Source organism: Balaenoptera borealis, assembly GCF_965194805.1.
Source record: "Balaenoptera borealis genome assembly, chromosome: X".
Lineage (NCBI taxonomy): Eukaryota > Metazoa > Chordata > Mammalia > Artiodactyla > Balaenopteridae > Balaenoptera > Balaenoptera borealis.
In genome coordinates, this window is record NC_138881.1 from 14,106,270 (window position 1) to 14,128,003 (window position 21,734).

The 21,734-nt window shown below is 44.1% G+C and overlaps 1 protein-coding gene across 11 annotated transcripts in view; it reads left to right on the plus strand.

Annotated features, from left to right (window-relative positions):
• The window catches only part of REPS2 (RALBP1 associated Eps domain containing 2), a 226,399-nt gene that overhangs the window by 81,609 nt on the left and 123,056 nt on the right, over positions 1-21,734 (plus strand). For 7 of the 11 annotated variants that reach the window (XM_082375647.1, XM_082375651.1, XM_082375649.1 and 4 more), the window contains exon 5: positions 7,774-7,871. In XM_082375647.1, the coding sequence (XP_082231773.1) occupies positions 7,774-7,871 (98 nt within the window). Of the gene's footprint in view, positions 1-7,773; positions 7,872-21,282; positions 21,409-21,734 lie in introns of all 11 variants that reach the window. The other 4 variants (XM_082375642.1, XM_082375650.1, XM_082375646.1 and 1 more) reach the window with 1 other exon arrangement.

Sequence of the window (21,734 nt, forward strand, 5' to 3'; positions counted from 1 at the left end):
ATGCAGGGGACACGGGTTCGAGCCCTGGTCCAGGAAGATCCCACATGCCGCGGTGCAACTAAGCCCGTGCGCCCCAACTACTGAGCCTGCGCTCTAGGGCCTGCAAGCCACAACTACTGAGCCTGCGGGCCACAGCTACTGAAGCCCGCATGCCTAGAGCCCATGCTCCAGAACAAGAGAAGCCACCACAATGAGAAGCCTGTGCACTGCAACGAAGAGTAGCCCCCGCCTGCCGCAACTAGAGAAAGCCCGCGCGCAGCAAGAAAAACCCAACACAGCCAAAAATTTAAAAAAAAAAGGTCCATATCAAAAAAAAGTCTTTAAAATAAAATAAAATCTTCAATTTGAGTTTTAACAAATGGATATACTCATGTATCCACCACATGAATAAAATATTTCCCTGCCATATGATCCAGCAATTCCACCCCTGAGTATATATCTGAAGGAAATGAAAGCACAAATTGGAAAAAATACATGGACCCCAGTGTTCATAGAAGCATTATTTACAATAGCCAAGGTATGGAAGCAACCTAAGTGTCCATCAACAGATGAATGAAGAAAGGAGATACACGTACATACATACACACAATGGAATATTACTCAGCCATAGAAAAGAATGAAATTCTGCCATTTGTAGCAACGTGGATGGACCTAAAAAGGGAATTACGCTTAGTGAAATAAGTCAGACGGAGAAAGACAAATACTGTGTGTTATCACTTATATGTGGTATCTAAAAAATAAAATAGATGAATAAATATAACAAAACAGAAACCTACTCACAGATATAGAGAACAAACTAGTGGTTGCAGGGTGGGGGAGTAGGGGACTAAGAGGTACAAACTACTATGTAGGAAATACATAAGCTACAAGGATATATTGTACAGCACAGGGAAATACAGCCATTATTTTATAATAACTTTAAATGGAATATAATCTATAAAAATATTGAATCACTATGCTGAAATTAATATTGTAAATCAACTATAGTTCAGTAAAAAAAGTAGTCTGCCTGACATTAAAACCAACATTTCCATCACCTCAGAGATGCCCCTTTCAGTCACTCCCTCCCCGCCCCTGCCCCCCCAATGCAAGCATAGTTCTGATTTTTATCATCGTAGACTAGTTTTGCTTCTTCTGGAACCTCATATAAATGGAATCATATTGAATGACCGTACTCTCGGGTGTCTTTCCCTCAGCATAGTGGTTAAGATTCTCCATGGTGTTGTGTCTCAATAGTTTGTTCCTTTTTATTACTCAGTATTGTTCCATTGTATGAATGTATCATGGTGTGACGATCCATTCTTCTGTTGATGGACATTTAGGTTATTTCCAGGGTTTGGCTGTTATGAATAAGGATGCTATGAACATTCGTGTGTGAGTCTTTTTGTGATATTGTTGTCATTTTCCTGGCACCTAGGAGTGGAATTACTGCACCTTAGGGTAGGTGTATAAGAAACTGCCAAAGAGTTTCACCAAGTGGCTGCATACTCCCACTGGCAATATATGAGAGTTCAGTGCTCCTTGCCAGCAGTTGGTACTCTAGTTTCTTTCTTCAGTGTTTTTAATCTTAGCTATTCTATTACATGTGAAGTGACATCTCCTGTGGGCACTCTTTTGTTCTTGAAACATTGTTTTCTAAGTTTCTGTTGCCCCTTCCTACATCATGATCCTTAAACTTGGATTTATGCATTTTCAGAAAGCAGCTTTGCTGCTAGGACAATTTTCTAGGAATACATTTTTCTGGGGTCATTCTCTGTCCAAGTCTCTGCCATGATTCCTGGCTAATGGGGCGTATATGTATGTTTTAAATCAGACTGAGCATCTTTGGACCAGTCTGTGATTCAGAGCCTCTCTTCTGCCTCTCTCCTGGGCTCCTGCTAGTCTCCTTTGCTGGATGTATCTGTAGCTTATGCTCATTGGGTAAGACTTACGTGTCAGGCATTGTTCAGAGTTCTTTATGTGCACTATTTTCTACTTAACCACAACCCTCAGAGGCAGATACTGCTATCTATATTTTATCTATATTTTAAAAGATGATGTTTAAATCGCAGTAATACTTCTCCTTCCCACTCAACCTGTTTCTGGTCTCCAGAGGCAACTACCTTCTTTCCTTTTTTAAAAAATTTTTATTTTTTTAACTGAAGTACAGTTGATTCACAATGTTTCAGTGTACAGCAAAGTGAATCAGTTATACATGCATGTATATATATTCTTTTTCAGATTCTTTTCCATTATAGGTTATCACAAGACATTGAATATAGTTCCCTGTGCTATGCAGTAGGTCCTTGTTGTTTACCTATTTTATATACAGTAGTGTGTATCTGTTAATCCCAAATTCCAAATTTATTCCTCCCCTCCTTTCCCCTTTGGTAACCATAAGTTTGCTTTCTATGTCTCTAAGTCTATTTCTGTTTTGTGAACATTTACTTATTTATTTATTATTTATTTACTTTTTGGCCTCTCCACACAGCATGTGGGATCTTAATTGCTCAACCAGGGATTGAACTCGTGCCCCCTTCAGTGGAAACACGGAGTGTTAACCACTGTACCGCCTGGGAAGTCCTGTATCACTTTTTTAGATTCCACATATAAGTAATATATTTTTCTTTCTCTATCTGACTTACTTCACTTAATATGATAATCTCTAGGTCCATCCATGTTGCTGCAAATGGCATTATTTCATTCTTTTTTATGGGCAAATAATATTCCATTGTATGTATATGTGTGTATATATATATATATAAATATACACACCACATCTTTTTTTATCCAGTCATCTGTTGATGGACATTTAGGTTGCTTCCATGTCTTTGCTGTTGTGAATAGTGCAGCTATGAACATTGGGGTGCATGTATCTTTTCGAATTAGACTTTTGTCCAGATATATGCCCAGGAGTGGGATTGCCGGAGCATATGGCAACTCTGTTTTTAATTTTTTAAGGAACTTCCATACTGTTCTCCATAGTAGCTGTACCAATTTACATTCCCACCAACAGTGTAGGAGGGTTCCCTTTTCTCCACACCCTCTTCAGCATTTATTATTTGTAGACTTTCTGATGATGGCCATTCTGACCAGTGCGTGATGATACCTCATTGTAGTTTTGACTTGAATTTCTCTAATAATTAGTGATATTGAGTATCTTTTCATGTGCCTGTTGGCCATCTCTTTGTCTTCTTTGGAGAAATGTCTATTTAGGTCTTCTGCCCATTTTTTTTATTGGGTTGTTTGTATTTTTGATATTGAGGTGTATGAGCTATTTGTATATTTTGGAAATTAAGCCCTTGTCAGTCACATTGTTTGCAGGTATTTTCTCCCATTCCACAGGTTGTCTTTTCATTTTGTTTATGGTTTTGTTTGCTGTGCAAAAGCTTTTGAGTTTAATTAGGTCCCATTTTTTAATTTTTGTTTTTGTTTCCATTACTCTAGGAGACGGATCCAAAAATATATTGCTGTGATTTATGTCAAAGAGTGTCCTGCCTATGTTTTCCTCTAGGAGTTTTATAGTATCTGGTCTTATATTTATGTCTTTAATCCATTTTGAGTTTATTTTTGTGTATGGTGTTAGAGAATGTTCTAATTTCATTCTTTAACAGGTAGCTGTCTACTTTCCCCAGTGCCACTTATTGAAGAGACTGTCTTTTCTCCACTGTATATTCTTGCCTCCTTTGTCATAGATTAATTGACCATAAGTGCATGGGTTTATTTCTGGGCTCTCTATCCTGTTCCATTGATCTATGTGTGTGCTTTTGTGCCAGTACCATGCTGTTTTGATGAGTGTAGCTTTGTAGTATAGTCTGAACTGAGGGCATGTGATTCCTCCAGCTCCATTCTTTTTTAAAAAAAATACATTTATTTATTTATTTTTGGCTGCATTGGGTCTTCATTGCTGCACGCGGGCTTTCTCTAGTTGCAGCAAGTGGGGGCTACTCTTCGTTGTGGTGTGTGGGCTTCTCATTGCAGTGGCTTCCCTTGTTGCAGAGAACAGGCTCTAGGTGCACGGGCTCAGTAGTTGTGGCACGAGGGCTCAGTAGCTGTGGCTCGCGGGCTCTAGAGCGCAAGCTCAGTAGTCGTGGCACACAGGCTTAGTTGCTCCACGGCATATGGGATCTTCCCGGACCAGGGCTCGAATCCATGTCCCCTGCATTGGCAGGCAGATCTTAACTACTGCGCCACCAGGAAAGCTCTTCAGCTCCATTCTTCTTTCTCAAGATTGTTTTGGCTGTTCAGGGTCTTTTGTGTTTCCATACAAATTAAAAAAAATTTTTGTTCTAGTTCTGTGAAAAATCCATTGGTAATTTGATAGGGATTGCATTGAATTTGTAGATTGCCTTGGGTAGTGTAGTGATCTTAACAGTATTGATTCTTCCAGTGCAAGAACATGGTATATATTTCCATTTGTTTCTGTCATCTTCCGTTTCTTTCATCAGTGTCTTATAGTTTTCTGAGTACAGGTCTTTTGCCTCCTTAGGTAGGTTTATTCCTAGGTATTTTATTCTTTTTGATGTGATGGTAAATGGGATTGTTTCCTTAATTTCTCTTTCTGATACTTCGTTGTTAGTGTAATATGCAACAGATTTCTTCATATTAATTTTGTATCCTGCTACTTTACTGAATTCACTAATGTGCTGTAATAGTTTTCTGGTGGCAGCTTTAGGATTCTCTATGTATAGTATCATGTCATCTGCAAACAATGGCAGTTTTACTTCTTCCTTTCCAATTTGGATTTCTTTTATTTCTTTTTGTTGTCTGATTGCCGTGGCTAGGACTTCCAATACTATGTTGAATAAAAGTGGTGAGAGTGGGCATCCTTGTCTTGTTCCTGATCTTAGAGGAAATGCTTTCAGCTTTTCACCATTGAGTATGATGTTAGCTGTGGGTTTGTCGTATATTGGCTTTATTACGTTGAGGTATGTTCCTTCTAGGCAGAGGCAACTACTTTTGACTCTTTTTACCTGTTTCTTCTGATATCTAATGTCTTATCTTAAAATCAATGTCTGTTCTACTTTTTCTTATACATCTTATTCTTATGTATCAATTCTAGGTATCTTCTCACTTAAGAGCATGGGCTGTGATGTCTGGCTCCTGGGCCTAAAGGTAGACTTAGTGGGCCTACATTTCTCATTTCTGTCCATTTCTAGCCTCTGTGACTATGGGTATTTTGCTTTTCTGAGCCTCAGTTTCCCTTATCTGTGAAATGGAATAATCTCTGCCTCAGAGGTTTGCTCTGTGGAGGAAACGAGGAATGTTATATAAACATCTGTTCCTAGCACAATTCGTGGCACATTGTAGGTGCTCAGATATCCCCTTGTATTTCCTTTTGTGTTTCTAGAATCTGGCACCCGTTTTATTTTTGAAGCTCTTAAGTATTCTTGAAAGTCATCTTCTGGATATCATTCATTGGGTGACTGCAGATGGAGAGTCTTTATGGGGCAGTTAGTTGTAGTCTCTGTTGTAGTTTGACGTTGAATCTCAGAGTGATGAAACCTTTAGGGTTCATTTTATACTCCTCCCCTTGGAGAAAGGTGGTACTTCTAGTTCCTTATTCAACCACTTATAAGGGGATCTAAGAATTGTTTATTTTGCATTGAGTTGCATGTTTCAGGCTTTATTTGGGAGGGAGGAGAGTAGAGGCAACGAGCCTTTTACCTTTTTACCTCCTGAGTTCAGTTTCAGTTGAGGAGCGAGGCAGGAGTAGACCAATGGTGGCCTTAATATCAGCTGTGGTACCAGTAGAGCTGATTGGAGCACGTGTCTAAGATTTGTGACCAGAGGGCTTTAGGCACTCATCTTTCCAGTCACAGGCAGGTGTGGACAACTCAGGCTTCCCACAGGAGTAGGAAGAGAAAATCTGCCATTGAGGCCAGGCTTCTCCAAAAATGACCCACCATGTGGCTGAGTGTTCAAGCCTTATTGATAAGATGTGTTTGTCTCTTCCAAGGGAAGGGAGACCCTTGTCGGTGAGGGACTGGAGCCATGGGCCAGGCGGCCTTCCTCCACACGTGTCCCTCCTGAGCAGTAGAAGCTCCCTACCTCTGAGGGGAGCCAGAGGCAGAGGCATGTGAGGTCAGCTTCCCAGGAGAAGCTCATGACCACTGGTATCCCAACCGTGGTACAGTTTGCTGTGGTTCAAACCTTCCGACAGGAGTTAAATTTGATGTTCCATCAAAATGGAATGATCTTAAAAATCCTTCTTTGAGGACAACACCTGCCTACCATGTGAGACTTATTTAAGATCTGGACTATGTGCTCTCTGTGTATGTTTCTTTTGCAGGTTTTGTATTTTTAATACATTCTTAGCAGGGTCAAAAAATCCACGTCATGGTTTGCCAGGCAGTGATTTTGATGTTTTAATGTAATTTAATGTGTTATAATACTGTGTTCCAGTTCCTCAGAGGAAATACAAAGAGCAGTTGTGAGCCCAAGAGTGGTTTGTTGTTCTTAACGTGCTGTTATACCTTCTTTATTTTAAAAAGTTCAAAGTATGCTGAAGGTGATGCCATAATAGGCTGCTCTGCTGTTTCTACCTAATTTTATTTATAAGAAGCTACAGAAAAAAGGCATTTTACTTGTTTATATACTTCCAAAAACCTGAACTGTTAACCCCCAGAGATCAGAAATGGTTTCATCTTAAGTGATAATTTCTCCTTTCTGTTGGAGCTGAATACTACCTGGTTACATTTAACTGTTTTCCTACCATATTGGCAAGGTCGTTATTAAGTGTTCTGGAAATAAAAGGAATGAAAAAAATGCATTCATTTTGGTGGCTTAAAACCTTTTCTTAAAGGTAGCAAAATTATTTTTAGTTTGGTTATTAAGTGATAAAATAATAAATATAAAATGCATTTATTCCTTTTTGTAGTTTTCTCTACTTGGTTTTACATTCTTAATGTTAAGGAAAAGATGACAGTGGCATTTATTTTCAAAAATAAAACAAAATAGGGGCTTCCCTAGTGGCGCAGTGGTTAAGAATCCGCCTGCCAATGCAGGGGACATGGGATTGAGCCTTGGTCCGGGAAGATCCCACATGCCTTGGAGCAACTAAGCCCGTGTGCCACAACTACTGAGCCTGCACTCTAGAGCCCACGAGCCACAACTACTGAACCTGCATGCCACAACTACTGAAGCCCACGTGCCTAGAGCCCGTGCTCCTCAACAAGAGAAGCCACCACAATGAGAAGCCCGCGCACCGCAACAAAGAGTAGCCCCCGCTCGCCGCAACTAGAGAAAGCCTGCGCGCAGCAACGAAGACCCAACGCAGTCAAATAAATAAATAAATAAAAATAATTTTTAAAAAATAAAACAAAATAAATGACAACACTGATTCTTAATGTTCAAAATGCATATTCCTTTTCTTGCTTCTTTGGGGGTGTGGATGATGAATGGAAGCCTTTTAAATAGCAGGGTATATATAGAATTTACCTTATATTTAGAATTTGAACACTTAAAACATGGCACTTTTCTAACTACTCTCATTATTTTATATCCCAGTTTAGGTTCACACCATTCCACCTTTCTAATTTATTCCTAATCTTAACCTGATATAAATATTTTCCTGCCTTATCATGAATTGGGCGACTGTCTTTAGATTGTTCAGTTAAATTGTACCCAGGGGCACCAAGGTTTGTTTGTCTTAGGTAGCCCTATCCCTGTAAACTCTAATTCCTTTGCTAATTCTTCCCTGAAAAGCAGACACTGTAGCAATTTGTGTGTGAAATCATAATTTTTGGGTGGAATCTTTGTCTACCATGCTGACTTTCCCTCCTGCTGTTTCAGCTCCTTATGAAGCTAGACAGCCCCTTGTCCAGCCTGAGGGACCCTCGTTGGGGGGCCCAGGAGCCAAACCCCTTCGGCATCAGGCTTCCCTTATCCGGGTAAGTGACGCCGCTGTGGGGTTATGCCAGTGGGAGACTTCGGGGGTATGGCTTTTTGATGGCCCTGTTTTTGTTTGTTTGTTTGTTTTGTTTTTGTAAGGAGGACATAAAACTGCCTCCTAATGCAAATATTGTACTTCTTGTTCTGTTGCTTGTGTATTTTCCTAAATCTTTTCTACTGTGTGTGTTTCTCCCCTTCTCAGTGTCTCTAGACTAATCCGGGCTGGTTCTTAATCTTTGGTATGTCTAAAATGCCCTTCCACCTTTATCTGCTTAATCAGTAGACACCTCCTTCAGGAGGCCTCTACTTTTTCCAAAACAGCCTATCTTATCTCTGCCTTATTCTTTAATATTACTTATTCAGTGCATAGTTCGCTATTGCCCATTTTGTTTTGAACCTCCAGTTACATTGCAAGCTTTGGAAGGCAGAGGTGGTTCTCCTGTATTTTCTCTCAGTGCCTAGTTCAATGCTGTTTGGAGAACAGTTATTTAACAAGTGGCAGCAACTAGTTTCCTGTTTGTAATCGATACAATATGGCAGAAGCACAAGTGATCTCCCAGTTTCTCCTGGCTACACCACAACTTAGCAAATTTCAGCTTCCCTTTCTCCAGTGTTTCCTTTGGATAAAGAGCTCTTATTTTTTCCCGTGTCTGCAACCGTTATCTTGTGTAGTACCTCTGAGTCCTATGCTGGTGAAGTCATAGTCCCAAAAAAGGGTGTGTGTGTGTGTCAGCATGAGAAAAACCCTGAGAAAACTGGATTGGCTGTTTGACTCTAAAGACAAGAGGAAGTAGGGTGGTTTGTATAACATTTCAATTGTCCAGCTTAGGAAGAAGGATCATTTATGCTCAGGGAGTTCTCACAATAGACGGGTGATGTCAGATCGTCCCATAAAGAAGTGGGCTGGTATTCTAGAAGAGAATAAACAAGGCAAAGGGAGATTGAGGTGTTCACTTTATAGCCTCTGGGGATGGGTCTCTGTGTTAGGCGTGGTACAGAACTTAACTTCTGAGGTAGTACTCTGTGTACAAAGAATTTTCTTAAAGGTGGTAGATAATTGAGCCATATGCTGTGTATTTGTGTATAATTCTTCCTCCAACTATCAGATCTAGGTATTGTTGTATCTCTTAGTATAGGTGAGGTAACTGTGGCCGAGAGAGGTCAGGTCATGGGTCTAAGGTTTCATTCATAACTAGTAAGTGGCAGATCCAGAATTTGAACCAGGCCTGCCCAATGTCAAAACCTACTCTTTCAAATACTTTCCTATATACGTTAGAGTCCCATGTTATAAGGAGGCTAGGTTCTAGAGTTGCTGTATAAATAAACATTGGGTGTAGTAAAAATATTCGGGAAAATCCCTTATTGGTACCACATTGGGGAGCCAAGATGCCATTCCCTCCTAGGTCCAGTAGAGCTCAGTTTTACCCCCAAGTTGGAACAGACAGTTGTTTCTTCAGCTGAGCCGCAGATGGAGTAGTTGGCTGCATTTAGAGGTCCTGTGGTACAAAAATACGTGTTTTTAAACATGAGAATCACACCCGCTGTGGAGTGATGGTTACATTAGGAAAGGTATGGGCGGGACTGGGATTCATGTAAAAAAATCTGTGAGGTGTGGCCATGTATGTTTCTGCAGAGTCTGTTCTAGTGCTGTGGAGACCACACCCTGAACTGTTAGAATGACGGGCAAACAAGCAGTAAATCCCGAACCTCGCCATGGTTGGATGGGGCTCACTGGGCCCTTTCTGCGTAGCCACCTGGCTGAGATGGCCATGGGCTCTCACTTGGATTGGTGTCCTGGGGCTTCTCTTCTAATCTCTAGGTCCGTTTTTCTGCTGGTAAACGTGCTTCTTGAGCGCTTCAAGCAACTAATGTTCACTAAATACCTATTAAGTGCCAGGTATTGTGTTGAGAATACAAAAATGAGGTATAACACACCCAGTCCCTGCCCTCATGGAGCTTATAGACTATTGGAGGAGATGGCCATTGATCAGACCATCACAAAGTAAATATATAATTATGATATGTGGTGAGTGGAAATTACAGTGTGCTTTGAGGATGAAAAATGGCGGCGGGAAGTTAGGTCCTAGCCTTGGCAGGCAGGGGCTGATCAAGGAAGGCTTGCAGAGGGGAGTCACACTCGAGTTGAAAGGGGAAGGATTGAACCATCTTAACCAGGTGGGGGGGGGTGGGGCGGGGGAGAGCAGGCGAGAGGATAGAGGGAGCTGCGCGTACAAAGATGTTTTCTATGAGCTTAGCACTTTATACACCTCTCTTGCAGTGCTCAGAGCTATCTTATGAGGTAATTCCTGTCATTATCCCATTTTTCAGATGACAAAACCTGAAGTATAAAGACCTTACTTAGTTTGCCTAAGGTCACAGCTAGGAAGTGGTAGGGCTAGAGTTCAAACACTGGACACGATTTCCTGGTCTTTGTCTCAGGAACCGCATGGATGGTGATGTCATCTGTTAAGCCTAGAAGCCCTGAATGAAAAGCTAGTGTTGGGAGTATTGAGGCAAGATCCTGAGATCAGTGTTGCATATTGGAACTTGAGCCTTAGAGACAGCCAAGAGGAGGTGTCAAGGAGTTGCTAGGATATATGGGGCTGGAGCTTTGGGGAGAGCTGGGGCTGGATAGAAGTATTTGGCAGCCATTGGCCATTAGAAGGACTTATGGGATTGTGCAGAAAAACCAGACAGGTTCTCGCCCAGGTCCTGGCAGACTCTCCATGCCCTTGGGCAAGTTCCTTCTCTTTTCTGTAACACGAATGAGCTGGAATGGATTTAACAGACCATTGTAATACTCTGCAGCAGTCTGATTCCCTTAATGTTTGTTTGGTGTCAGTGGAGGTCCCCCCTCCTGTTTGGAGCATTGCCTTCTGTTTAAGATGAGAGCAAGGGGCCTTTTTCGGGACAGCAGTCTGTGGTTTTCATGGCTGATGTGTTTTTCTTTCTTCAGTTCTTAGGTTTCCTTCTTACTCCTTTGAACTTGGTTTGGCTGAACTCCATGTCCCAGACAGCAAAATGCCAACCTGAGTTAGCCATGTAGATGAGAGGATGTAAAGTGGAGGATTTTGGTGGTAGGGGATTAATAGGGATTGGGTGTGATGCTAGGCTGGGCCGGGGTCACTCATTCCCCATGTTGCCATGCACATGGGCTGATGGAAGCCTCGCTCTCTCCTAGCTTCCTCTGTGGCCTTGTATTTAGTCCCTCCTGCCTGATTGGAAGAGGGGTGGCCTCTGGGAACGGGGGAAGGCTTTTAGGGACTCTGGGTCAGCACTGCTGCAGCTCATGGGCTTGGCATTTCAGAGGTGCTGATGTGGAATTCAGTCCCAGACATTGGAATGAACAGTCTTAATATTTTCGGAATTTTGATTTTTTTGTTCAGGTGTTGGATGTTGTTTTTCCCCTTGAAATTTCAGATGCTGAGCACATCCTATGTTGGTGGGTGGTTGACAGTGGTTTGTAAAGAAATGGTAAATATTCTTTCCTGCTTCTCTGTCGTGGTGTGTTGATAGGTCATTTTGTGGTTTACTTTTCACAAGTGATCCTAACCATCTAGATCACGTAGTCATTTGTGATTTTGCTGGCGTAGGGTTTAGAATTGACCCTCCTGCTCCCACTGTCCTCTCCTGGTTTGTCTCCTGCTTCTGTGACTGCCTCTTCCTAAGCTTTTTATTTCAATTTCCCTCCTCACCTGCCCCTTGCGTGTTGGGGATCCCTGGGTCTAGTTCTCACTCTGTTACTATTTAGCTACATGGAGCCTGATGGCCACATCTCACCACCTGCCAGATGTCTTCACTCGAATGTCCCACTGTCACTTTTTTTGTTTTTTAATATTTATTTATTTGGCTGCACCAGGTCTTAGTTGCGGCACGTGGGATCTTTGTTGCCGCGTGCGGAATCTTCGTTGTGGCATGTGGGATCCTTTTTTTTTTTTTTTTTTAAATAATAGTTGCGGCATGCGAACTCCTGGTTGCGGCATGCATGTGGGATCTAGTTCTCCGACCAAGGATTGAAATGGGCTCCCTGAATTGGGAGTGCGGAGTCTCAGCCACTGGACCACCAGGGAAGTCCCCCCACTGTCACTTTAAACACGTCTTTTCCCACAAAAGCAGTTCTCACCCTCCCGCCCCTGACTCCACGCCCCTGGCACGTGGGCCAGCACACGGCTCGCTGTTTCTGACGCCCCTCTCATCCCGTCTGCCCATCGGCTACCGAGTAGTAGTCATATCACTTTCTAAATACCTCTCTCAATTGTCCGTTTCTCTGCACTTCCTCAGTTCATGCTGCCCTCTGTCACCTAATCTCATCTGTCAGCCTCTGACTCTTTCTTCCTGCTTCCCCCACTGGCCTCTTCAAATCCGTTATCCTCGTCTTGGACAAAAATCACCTTAAAAAACACGATGTGATCCTCCTGCTCCCTTGATTGAAGCCTGTCCCTCTCTGCCCACTGCTCCCGGCAGGTCACCCGCGGCTCTCGGGGCGCCGGTGTCGGGCCCCTGCGCACCCCCGTAGCCACAGCAGGCCCCGCAGAGCTGCCCAGTGTTTCCCACACAGTCAGTGTTCTCTGCGTGGGAACCTTACTCTGCAGCCTCGGTCTTGCCTTCCGGGTTTTCTCCTTTGTCTCAATTCATCTATGCTTTTTCTCCATTGATAACACGAAGTGTGAGAACTTTCTAATATTTCTTGTACGTGTGAGGTTTCCGTTTTTTCATTCTTAAAAAGCAGTTCATTGCTCGTCCGCTCATTTATCCGTGAGGATCAGCTGGAGGGATGGGCGTCTGATCTTTCTTGGTTTTCCATCCCAGAGGCAGCCAGTGTGGTCTGTTTGTTTTGTATTATCCCGGGAATGTTTTATGCGTATATGAGCAAATACAAGTATTCTTATATATCTAATATATGCAGTATACCTTTACCTGGCTTTAGGGAGACTGGTTTGGGAAATGAAATATCCTTCCAGCCAGATCCCACTTAAAAATATCTTTTATTTTAAACCAAACACACTTACTTTTTTTTTTCACACTTACTTTTTAAACCCAAAGCATACGTGCTGTGATTTTTTTTTTCTCTTTATGGAAGGATGAACTTAACAGTCTTTTGGGGGCAAATTCTCAGTACTTGCTGCTCTTCTTATTTCAAAGACAAAATAATGACAAACAGAATTTAGAGAACTTTATCACCGTGCCATTCTAATTGGGGGTTTGGCTATGTTTTCGGTGAAAGTTTGCTGATGAACAGGTATAGGAGGAGATGTTAGACACTGGTAGCCAGCCACTATATAAATCTAAGAGTCTGCAACTTGAAAAGCATGTATTTAACTTAGTTGTCTCCTTTTTCCCCTCATTCTCACTCAATCTCAGTTTCTTGCCATGCCCCCCTACCCTGCCCCATAGGTACTTATGGCCAGAGACGGGTATTGTCTGCTCCTTTGGTCCTTTTGGTATGGTTCTAAATAGCAAAGACCGTGTCATGGGTGGTGAAAGAAATGAATATCCCCACGCTCTGTTGGAGTGGTGTTGGCATAAATCCGGAGAGAATTGATAGTCGCCACAAGTGAATTGTTCATTCTAAGAGTTTTGATGGGAACAGGGAGAAACAGTCTTTCTGGGAGGCTGACACCACACTGAGAGAACTTTCTGTGGTGGGAAAGCTATTTTATAGGTAGACTGGACCAGCATGCCAGGAGGACAAGGAGAGTAGAAACTAGAGGTTATTGTGGCGAAGGATTGGGGTGGGATGGAGTGAGGTGGCTGAGAGTTGAGTCATAAGGGAGCTGGTGCTGCGAGTTTGGAGCAGAAAGCAGCAGGAAGCAAGTAGGGCACACCAGGTCCTGTCCCAGCCTCTGTGGTTCCCTTCCCTAATGCTCAGCCCAGGGAGATGACCTAGGAGGTAGCCAGCCCGTGGCGGCTCTTTCAGGGTCCGGGACGTCCCTAGCAAGGCATCATTTGGCCTGTGTGTGGGTTGGTTTTTTTTTTTTTTCAGTAGGGCCTCAGGCCTTTCCCCCTTACTTTGGAATCTTTCCCCTCGCCCCTTTTCTGCGAGCTCTGACTTTGACCCCTGTGAAGCTCCCCGCGTCTCCTCCAGCACCGGGCCACTTCCACTAGTCCTCAGGTTGCAGGCCGACCACGTGCCGTTCTCCCGAGTGGGTGGAGCCCAGACACTGCCTAGTGATGATCTCCCTCCTCACTAGGCGGCAGCCAAAGCGCTCCAAGATTTTGGTTGCTTGTTTCAGATTCTGCAGTAAACACCATGCTGTTATTTTATTGGATCATGGGCTGTGAGCTTTCAAATACTCTTGTTCTTCAGAGCAATTAAAAATTTTTTAAAAATGTAAGAAATTCAAAAGATACAAAAGGGTACAGAGAGAGACGTATCCTTCCCACTCTTTCTCCCAGCCATCCAGTTCCCCATCCCAAGGCACTTGACATGACCCATTTCTTTTGTATCATTAGAGGATTATTTTATGCATATACAAGTGAATATAGGTATTCTTATATGTAATTATATATAATATATGCAAAATATATAGTTCCACTTTTTTACATGTGTGGTAGCATACTATACATCTGTTGTGCACTTTGCATTTTTTTACTTATCAATAAGCTTTAACAACAGTCTGTAAGAGTACATAGAGTATGTCCTCATCTTTTTGGTTTTTTGGAATGCATAGTATTTCCTTGTGTACATCTGCCAGAAATCATGTAACCAGTCCCCTCTGATCAATAGCTAGAACTTGCAATCACAGTGTTTGTATATATGTAGGAATAGTTCCTAGAAATGGAATAATTGGGTGAAATGGCTACACATTTTAAATTTTTGGTAGAGATTTTCAAATTGGAGGCGGTGCCCATTTACACACTTACTAACAATGTATGAAAGTGTGTATTTTCTCATACCCATGCAAATGCAGTGTGCTAAGAAACTTAGGGATCTTGGCCAATCTGATAGGTGAAAAATGAAATCTTGGTGTAGTTTTAATTAGCACTTCTTTTGTGTGGTCGAGAGGAGGTCCTGGGCCCCTGATGCCCTTGGAGGAGGTTAGGGACCCCACTTCCTTTTGGTTCTGGAGTGCCCCAGGCCCACTGGCACTGACTTCTTGTTTCTACCTTTATGGCAGTAAAGTTGAATTAGTTTATGGCTAGAGATTAGGGCTTGGAAAATTTTCTTTTTTAAGGATGGTAAATGTCAACACAGTGTGTGTGTGTGTGTGTGTGTGTGTGTGTGTGTGTGTGTGTGTGTGTACCTCTCAGCATTGCTCAGACAACTAAATTCTCTTCCTCTGACTGAAATGGAAGGGTGAGGGGAAAGGGGGGAGGAGGAGGAGGAAGGGAGGGACAGCAGGGAGGGAGGGAGAGGGTATATGTGTGTTTGCCTTTGTGTGTAACAGGAAGAACTGGTTTGATGAAATTTATCGGAATGCACGTGACTTGGTTTGGCATCTTGTTTTACCAGATTCACTCCCTATTTGATTTGAAACCCTAGATGGAGTTTGGTCATCTCCTAAGGGGTGAAAGGTTGATGTGTTCTACTTCCCCGAATCTACCTAGAACACACAGATATCCCAGTGGTCACTGTTATTACCACAAAGAGGTCCTATTTTTCATAGTATCCAGCCTCTTTTTCCTACTTATTTCCTTCATCTACTTATAATTCTTATTCAGATTTTCTATCCCTTATTTTTGAAACGTTTTATTGAATTATACTGAAATTTACTTTTCTCAGCCTAAATCTTTTGTAGCTGTCGCTTATGGTATTCCTCAGGTGCTCCCCATGTACCCACACTTCTTAATGATTAAAGTGATGGCAGTCACCTGGTTTCTTCGCTGGGAGACACTTCTACGTGAAAGGCAAAAATGTTCTGTGTTATGAGATGAGAAAAGTAAAGAGATACTGGATCATTGAAAGAAATGTGACTCTAGGATATAAGAGGAGGGTGCCTGGGATAGAGATTGAAGGATGTTTATGGGACAAAGATATTGATTCAGTAAATATCATGACTGATTGGGGTGCCGCCTTAAGGCCTTTCGGAATCCGTGCTTAGAGGCGGTGGGGAGCGTAAGAATGGTAGGCTGGTACACATTAGGATTCTAGCGTCCATGTGGTTAGACAGGTTGGTTAGATGAAAGCAAATAAGCACATTTTATTTGTGGGGTCAGTGTTGCTTTTCCACCCCAGCTGTGAGCATTTCATTAAAGGCTTATGGTGTCCAGAACCTTCCTGCTAGTAGCTAGGGCCCACACTGATTTGGTAGACAGGGTGCCTCTGAATTAGCCTCTTGGATATAGCTGAAAACACCCAGTTAAACTCCTGGTGTCAGAGAGTACTTTGTAAAGCTGGAAAGGAGTGTGGTGTTTGTTTCCTAGGACCCTTTGGTCTCAGTAGATAGTGTGGTGTGAACAGGAAAGGCTCCCTTACAGGGGCACCATTTTACCCCTAAACGCATCAGTATCCCCCGATCTCAGGGCAGCAGGCGGTGTCGTGCTCCCGATCATCTGTCCCAGCAAGAGGCACTACCGACAGAGTGCTTCTCTGGACCCCGTGCTGTGCCGGCCTCTTCACTAGTCTGTGCCCTTTCGTCCTCCCAGCAGTCTTGATTGCAGGGTAGACTGCCTGCCAGATTGTGTCCTCGACTCATCCATTGGGAAGTACTTACTAAGTGGCCTCTATGGGTCAGCTGCCATGCCAGCGTGCCCTGAGGATGACAAACATGGTCCCTGCTGTCGAGGAGCAGTCGAGCAGGGGAGATGGATGGGAATCACATGATCCTGCCTCTGCGTGTATAATGGAAAACTGACAATTGCCCTGAAGGCAAGAGAGCAGTTGGATAGCATATAACAGAGAAATTGGCCCTGGGGCTGGAAAGTGAAGGGAGGCTTCCCTGAAGAAGTGATGCTGGACTGAGCTGTGAAGGAGGACTCGGAGTTCACCAGGCAGGGAGGGATGGTGCTGGGAGGTGAGGAGAGGGGTGTCTCACGCCCCAGGAAAAGTCTGGACAAAGGGCATGCTTCACCGTTGACACCAGAATCTACTCTGACTAGCTGAAGCAAATAGGGATTTATAATAAGGGGTGTGGAGAGCCTGCCAACTCTTTGGAAGGACTGAAAATTCAGACTGTGTTCTGAGATTGCAGGAACAATTCCCAAACCCCACAGCAGAACTGGTGACTAAGGGAGCCTCGCCTCTGCCGCGAGCAGAGCTGTGGAATGGGGTGACTGCTGCCCTAGCTTTCGCCCTGGTGCCCCACCTGCATGACCAGGGCTGGCAAAGTGAATGCTCTGTTCCCTGCCTCTTTCACCGTGCGACTCGGTTCTTCATCTGTCTTCCGTGGGCGTGTTTAGTGGAACCTGACTCCAGCGTGGCATTCTAGCAGCAGAGGTGTTCAGAAGGTGTAGTTTTTACGTAGCCGTTGTCTGCAGTGCAGGGCGTTATGCTAAGAGGGGGTGGAGCCCATGTCTAGCGAGCCCTTGTGCCATGTGTAGTATGGAGTACTGGAAGAGGGCTGGTGTGGCTGGAGCCTGGAGTCGTGGGGATGTGAGGCCGGAGAGGTAGGTGGGGAACTATTGGCTCAGAAGTGAAGTAAGTGACCATCCCAGATTTGAACCCAAACCTGTCTGCCTCCAGAACCTGCACTCTTGTTGCACCTCCAGTCTGTAGCCTCACTCTCTAAAGCCTTCCATGGATTCAGCCTGAGTTCTTGGTGCATCTGTTTCCCAGCTGACCTCAGGCTGCCTTGAGTGTTAAGGGGAGGACAGTGGGGAAGAGACAGGCAGCCTTGACCTCATCACCAAGGATGGGGCTGGCACGTTAGTGTAATAGCACTGGAAGCCCGCAGCCTCATCCAAGGCTCCTCTTACTGCTGATTTCTTGCTTTCTCCTGCTCTTCCCCTCTAAGCAGAGAGCAAAATCCTGACAATCGTAAAGGAAAAATGCCCTTCTGAGCAGGAGATCTTGGCTCCTGGTGGAAGAATTGGAGACAGTGATTACTCATAAGCATTTCTTTTGTTAATCAAAGTAGTGTTAGTGCCACATACTAAAATAACAGCGCAGTGATTGAATATCTGTATTGTATGGCTCTCTACAGGATTCTTTCCTGATGCAAAACATGCCAGATGCTTATAAGCAAAAGTTATGTGAGAAATAAGATGGTGCTCTGTCTGTATGATTTAATAGTTCACTGGCCAAAATCTACAACTAAACTAGGTAATGGAGGGGTAAGTGGAAGTATAGGATATTTGTATCCTCAACTCAGATCCTCAATCTGCAGAATTGCGACAGTATTTTAGGCATTACAGTGACGTTAGTTCTTAAAAGGAAATGGTACATGGCTAAAGGATGGATGGATGGTTAAGAGGGGGGAACCACAGAGCTTGCTGAGTGAGTACACACTCTGGACTCCGTTCATGTTCTGGCTCTACCATTTACTAGGTGTGTGGTCTCGGTAAGTCACTTCCCTTCCCTAATCCTCAGTTTCCTGTTCTGCAAAATGGGACTAATGGGACCTACTTTGCAGGGTTGTTGTGAAGATGAAAGTAGATCCTGTGTATTAGGTGCTTACAGTGTCTGGCACGTAACGAATACATGTTTTCTGACATTCTCTGATGTCTGTGGTGATCATCTAAAAATTTAGTTTATCATAATAAGCAGCAACTGTGCATTGCTCATTAGACTCAGAGATTCCTATAGTCTGGGCTTCAGCCTTCTAAGCTGTTGAGATTAGATCCCTAAGTAAGTTTGGCAGTATGTGATTAAAGGCATCTTTGTGAATTTATTTCCATGAAGAAGCTGATAAAGTTGAATTGCTTTGTTAGGATTTAATTGTAACTAACTTTGCTACAGGTAAAAACAGAAGTTATTTATTGCAACTTCCAGCGACTCTATAATATTTTAAAATAAAAAGAAAAAAAAAGTTTTCATAGGCAAGGGAGAGGGCGCAGCCTTTACACTGTTGGGTGACAGTTGTTTGGCAAGTGCATCTAAACTTCAGCTCCAGTCATGATAGGAGGGCTCAGGTTAACCGTTCTGTCTATGAGTCAGAATTGGCAGCTTGTCCCATCATTTGTTTATTTGTTCACTCATTTGCCAAACGTCTTTTGAGTGTTTCCCATGTGATAGGCACTTTTCTAGGCTCTGGGGTATAGCTGTTATCAGAATAGACAAAATTTCCTGTCCTCATGGGCCTTACGTTAGAATGAGAGCGAGGTGGGAAACAGTATAAATGAGGCTATAGAGTATGATACGGAACAGTCGAATGTGAAAAACAAAATTGCAGAGCTCCACCTCCTTCTTTAGCTCCTTTCTTCATTCCTCATTTCCCAGTTTTTCCCAGTTTTACCACAGCCCTCTTTTCTCTTTACTCTGTACTTCCTTCCTGAGAATCTCCTATCAAACTCATATTAACCAAGCATAGAAAGACGGCTGTAAAGATGCATCCACATGCTGTCCCTGAAGATAGTCTTCGTGAGCAATCAAATTAGAAAACTGTTTGGGCTCAGAGCGGTCTCAGGTCATTAGGTGGTCAGATTACAAAAGGAAGATGGCTTCATGCTTCGTCTTCAACGCTGGAGTGGCTGTGCTGTTGGCGCTAGGCAGGTGTGCCTTTTCTTTGGGCCTCGCTTGAAGGGTAGGTTGGTTAGAGTAACAGCCACTCTAACAAATACGCCCCGCATTTTAATGACTTCCCACAGCAGGTCTGCTTCACACTCATCTCACAGATTGGCAGGCAGCTTTCCCCCACATGGTGATTCAGGCGACAGGGCTGCTTCTGTCCTGTGGCTGTGCCGCCCCTTCTCAGTGGGCTGATGGGGACAAGCATAGAGGAGGGCCACGGGGTGCTAGCCCTGCCTGGCAGTGGTGCAGGTCGCTTGCGCCCCCACTGCACTGGCTAGAACTCAGTTGCATGGCTGTGGCTAATTGCAGGAAGGGCTGGAAAATGTCATTACTGGCTGGGCAGCCACTCGCTGACACCCGTACACCAGGCATGTAGGGCGTGAGTGGTCAGAGGACAACCACCATTAACCCCACATAGAAGCACGGCTATCATTTGCTTCCCTGACTCTTCTTTTTTCTCTGCCCCGTGATGGATCAATCCCCGGATCTTTCTGTAGGCAGCTTAATTGTCACGTGGGCTATGGTCTAGTCTTACCAGCCTGTGAGCCAGTCTTCCCCTTTAGGGTGGTTGAGTCTTCTCATATCTTTGCTCATGAGATCATGCTTTGATCAGTGGTCACAGTATGGTGTTCTTATTTCCAAAAGGTCGTTGGCAGGGGAGGTGTCCTCACAGAGTCACTGTGGGCTTGCTAGGAGGTTTTGCTCCCCCAGACGGTTTGTTTGCTAAGGCACCAAAAGGACGTTGTTCTAACAAAGATCATCGCACCCTCAGGTGAAATGGCTGGACTCTAAGGCAGCATTGACAGGAGGCCTCCAGGGTGGGGTTATATTCTAAACAGAAATGTTCTGTGGTTGTAACAGTACACACCCCCTTCTTAAGTTCTCCCTGACAATGCCTCCTTGCAATTCGTACTTTTCAGCTATGTTTGATTTTAAGATACTTCAGGGGTAAATGTCACCTTTTGGGATTTTATTAATAGTATTACTTTTTAATGAGTCTTTTGAAGTCTCTTTCATTATAAACAGCCTGTATTCCCCAGAGATAACAAGTTGCAGTGCCAGATATTTGCATTTCACTTGAAACAAAACCAAGGGTTTGAATGTTTTAAATATAAGCAAATCTAATTCTCCTGTGTCTAGAGGAACTGTATAATGAACCATATGTATGAGGCTTAAGCACACAGATGCGGAAGATTCTCTCTCTGTCTCTCCTTTTCTCTCTCTCTCTCCCTCCTTTTATATTTTCTTAAAAACGCTGGTAGAGCTCAAAATTGGCACCAAGTAGCAAAAATCTCCCCCCAGCCAACCAAACCACTAGAGCTGGAGTGGAACTGGGGCGCCTCTTGGGTGCACACGGAGGTGGGGCTCTCCCTGGTTCCGGCTTCTCCTCGGAAGCCCAAGGCTCCATCGTTCCCCCGCCCCCATTTCTCAGTGCCTCCAGTCTTTGCAATTAGACATTCTCTCTTAGGTGACTGATTTCAGGTCTTTGATTGTTATGATTGCCTTTTGGGTTCATTTCGAGGAGATGGCCCCCTAGCTGCTGCCAGAGAGGTCCCAAACCGCTGGAATGGGCCTTCATGTGGTGGGGGCCCTATGGCTTTTTTCTCTTACTCCCCTCATAGCCCTCCCTACCTCTGGGCCACCGTGACCTCTGGCCGGGGTTGCCGATATGGCCTTAATTGGTCTTCCGACCTTTAGTCTTCCCTTCCATTCTCCTCACTGAAGTGATCTTTCTGCAGCTCAAATCTGATTATTTCATTGGCCTGTGTCATACTTATCTGTGGCTCCTGATTGTCTTCTAGATACAGTTTAAAGCCCTTAACCTGGTGCACCTGAACCTTCATGATCTGGACCAGGGGTCCCCAACCCTTGAGCTGTGGACCGGTACCGGTCCGAGGCCTGTTAGGAACCGGGCCGCACAGCAGGAGGTGAGCAGCGGGCGAGGGAGCAGAGCTTCATCTGCTGCGCCCCGTCACTCCCCATCGCTCGCATTGCCGCCTGAACCATCCCCCCCCCGCCCCACCCCCCGGTCCGCGGAAAAATTGTCTTCCACGAAACTGGTCCCTGTGCCAAAAAGGTTGAGGACCACTGGTCTGGACCGTCTTGAGGCAACTCCACTCGCATCTCCTCTGCACTGGCAGCCCATTCTATCTGTATGTAGCTCAACCAAGCTACTTTCAGGAGATGGCTATTTTCTGGCATTTTAAGGTGTCTTTGCAAATGCTGTTCCTTTTGCTTGCCTTGCCCTGCATGT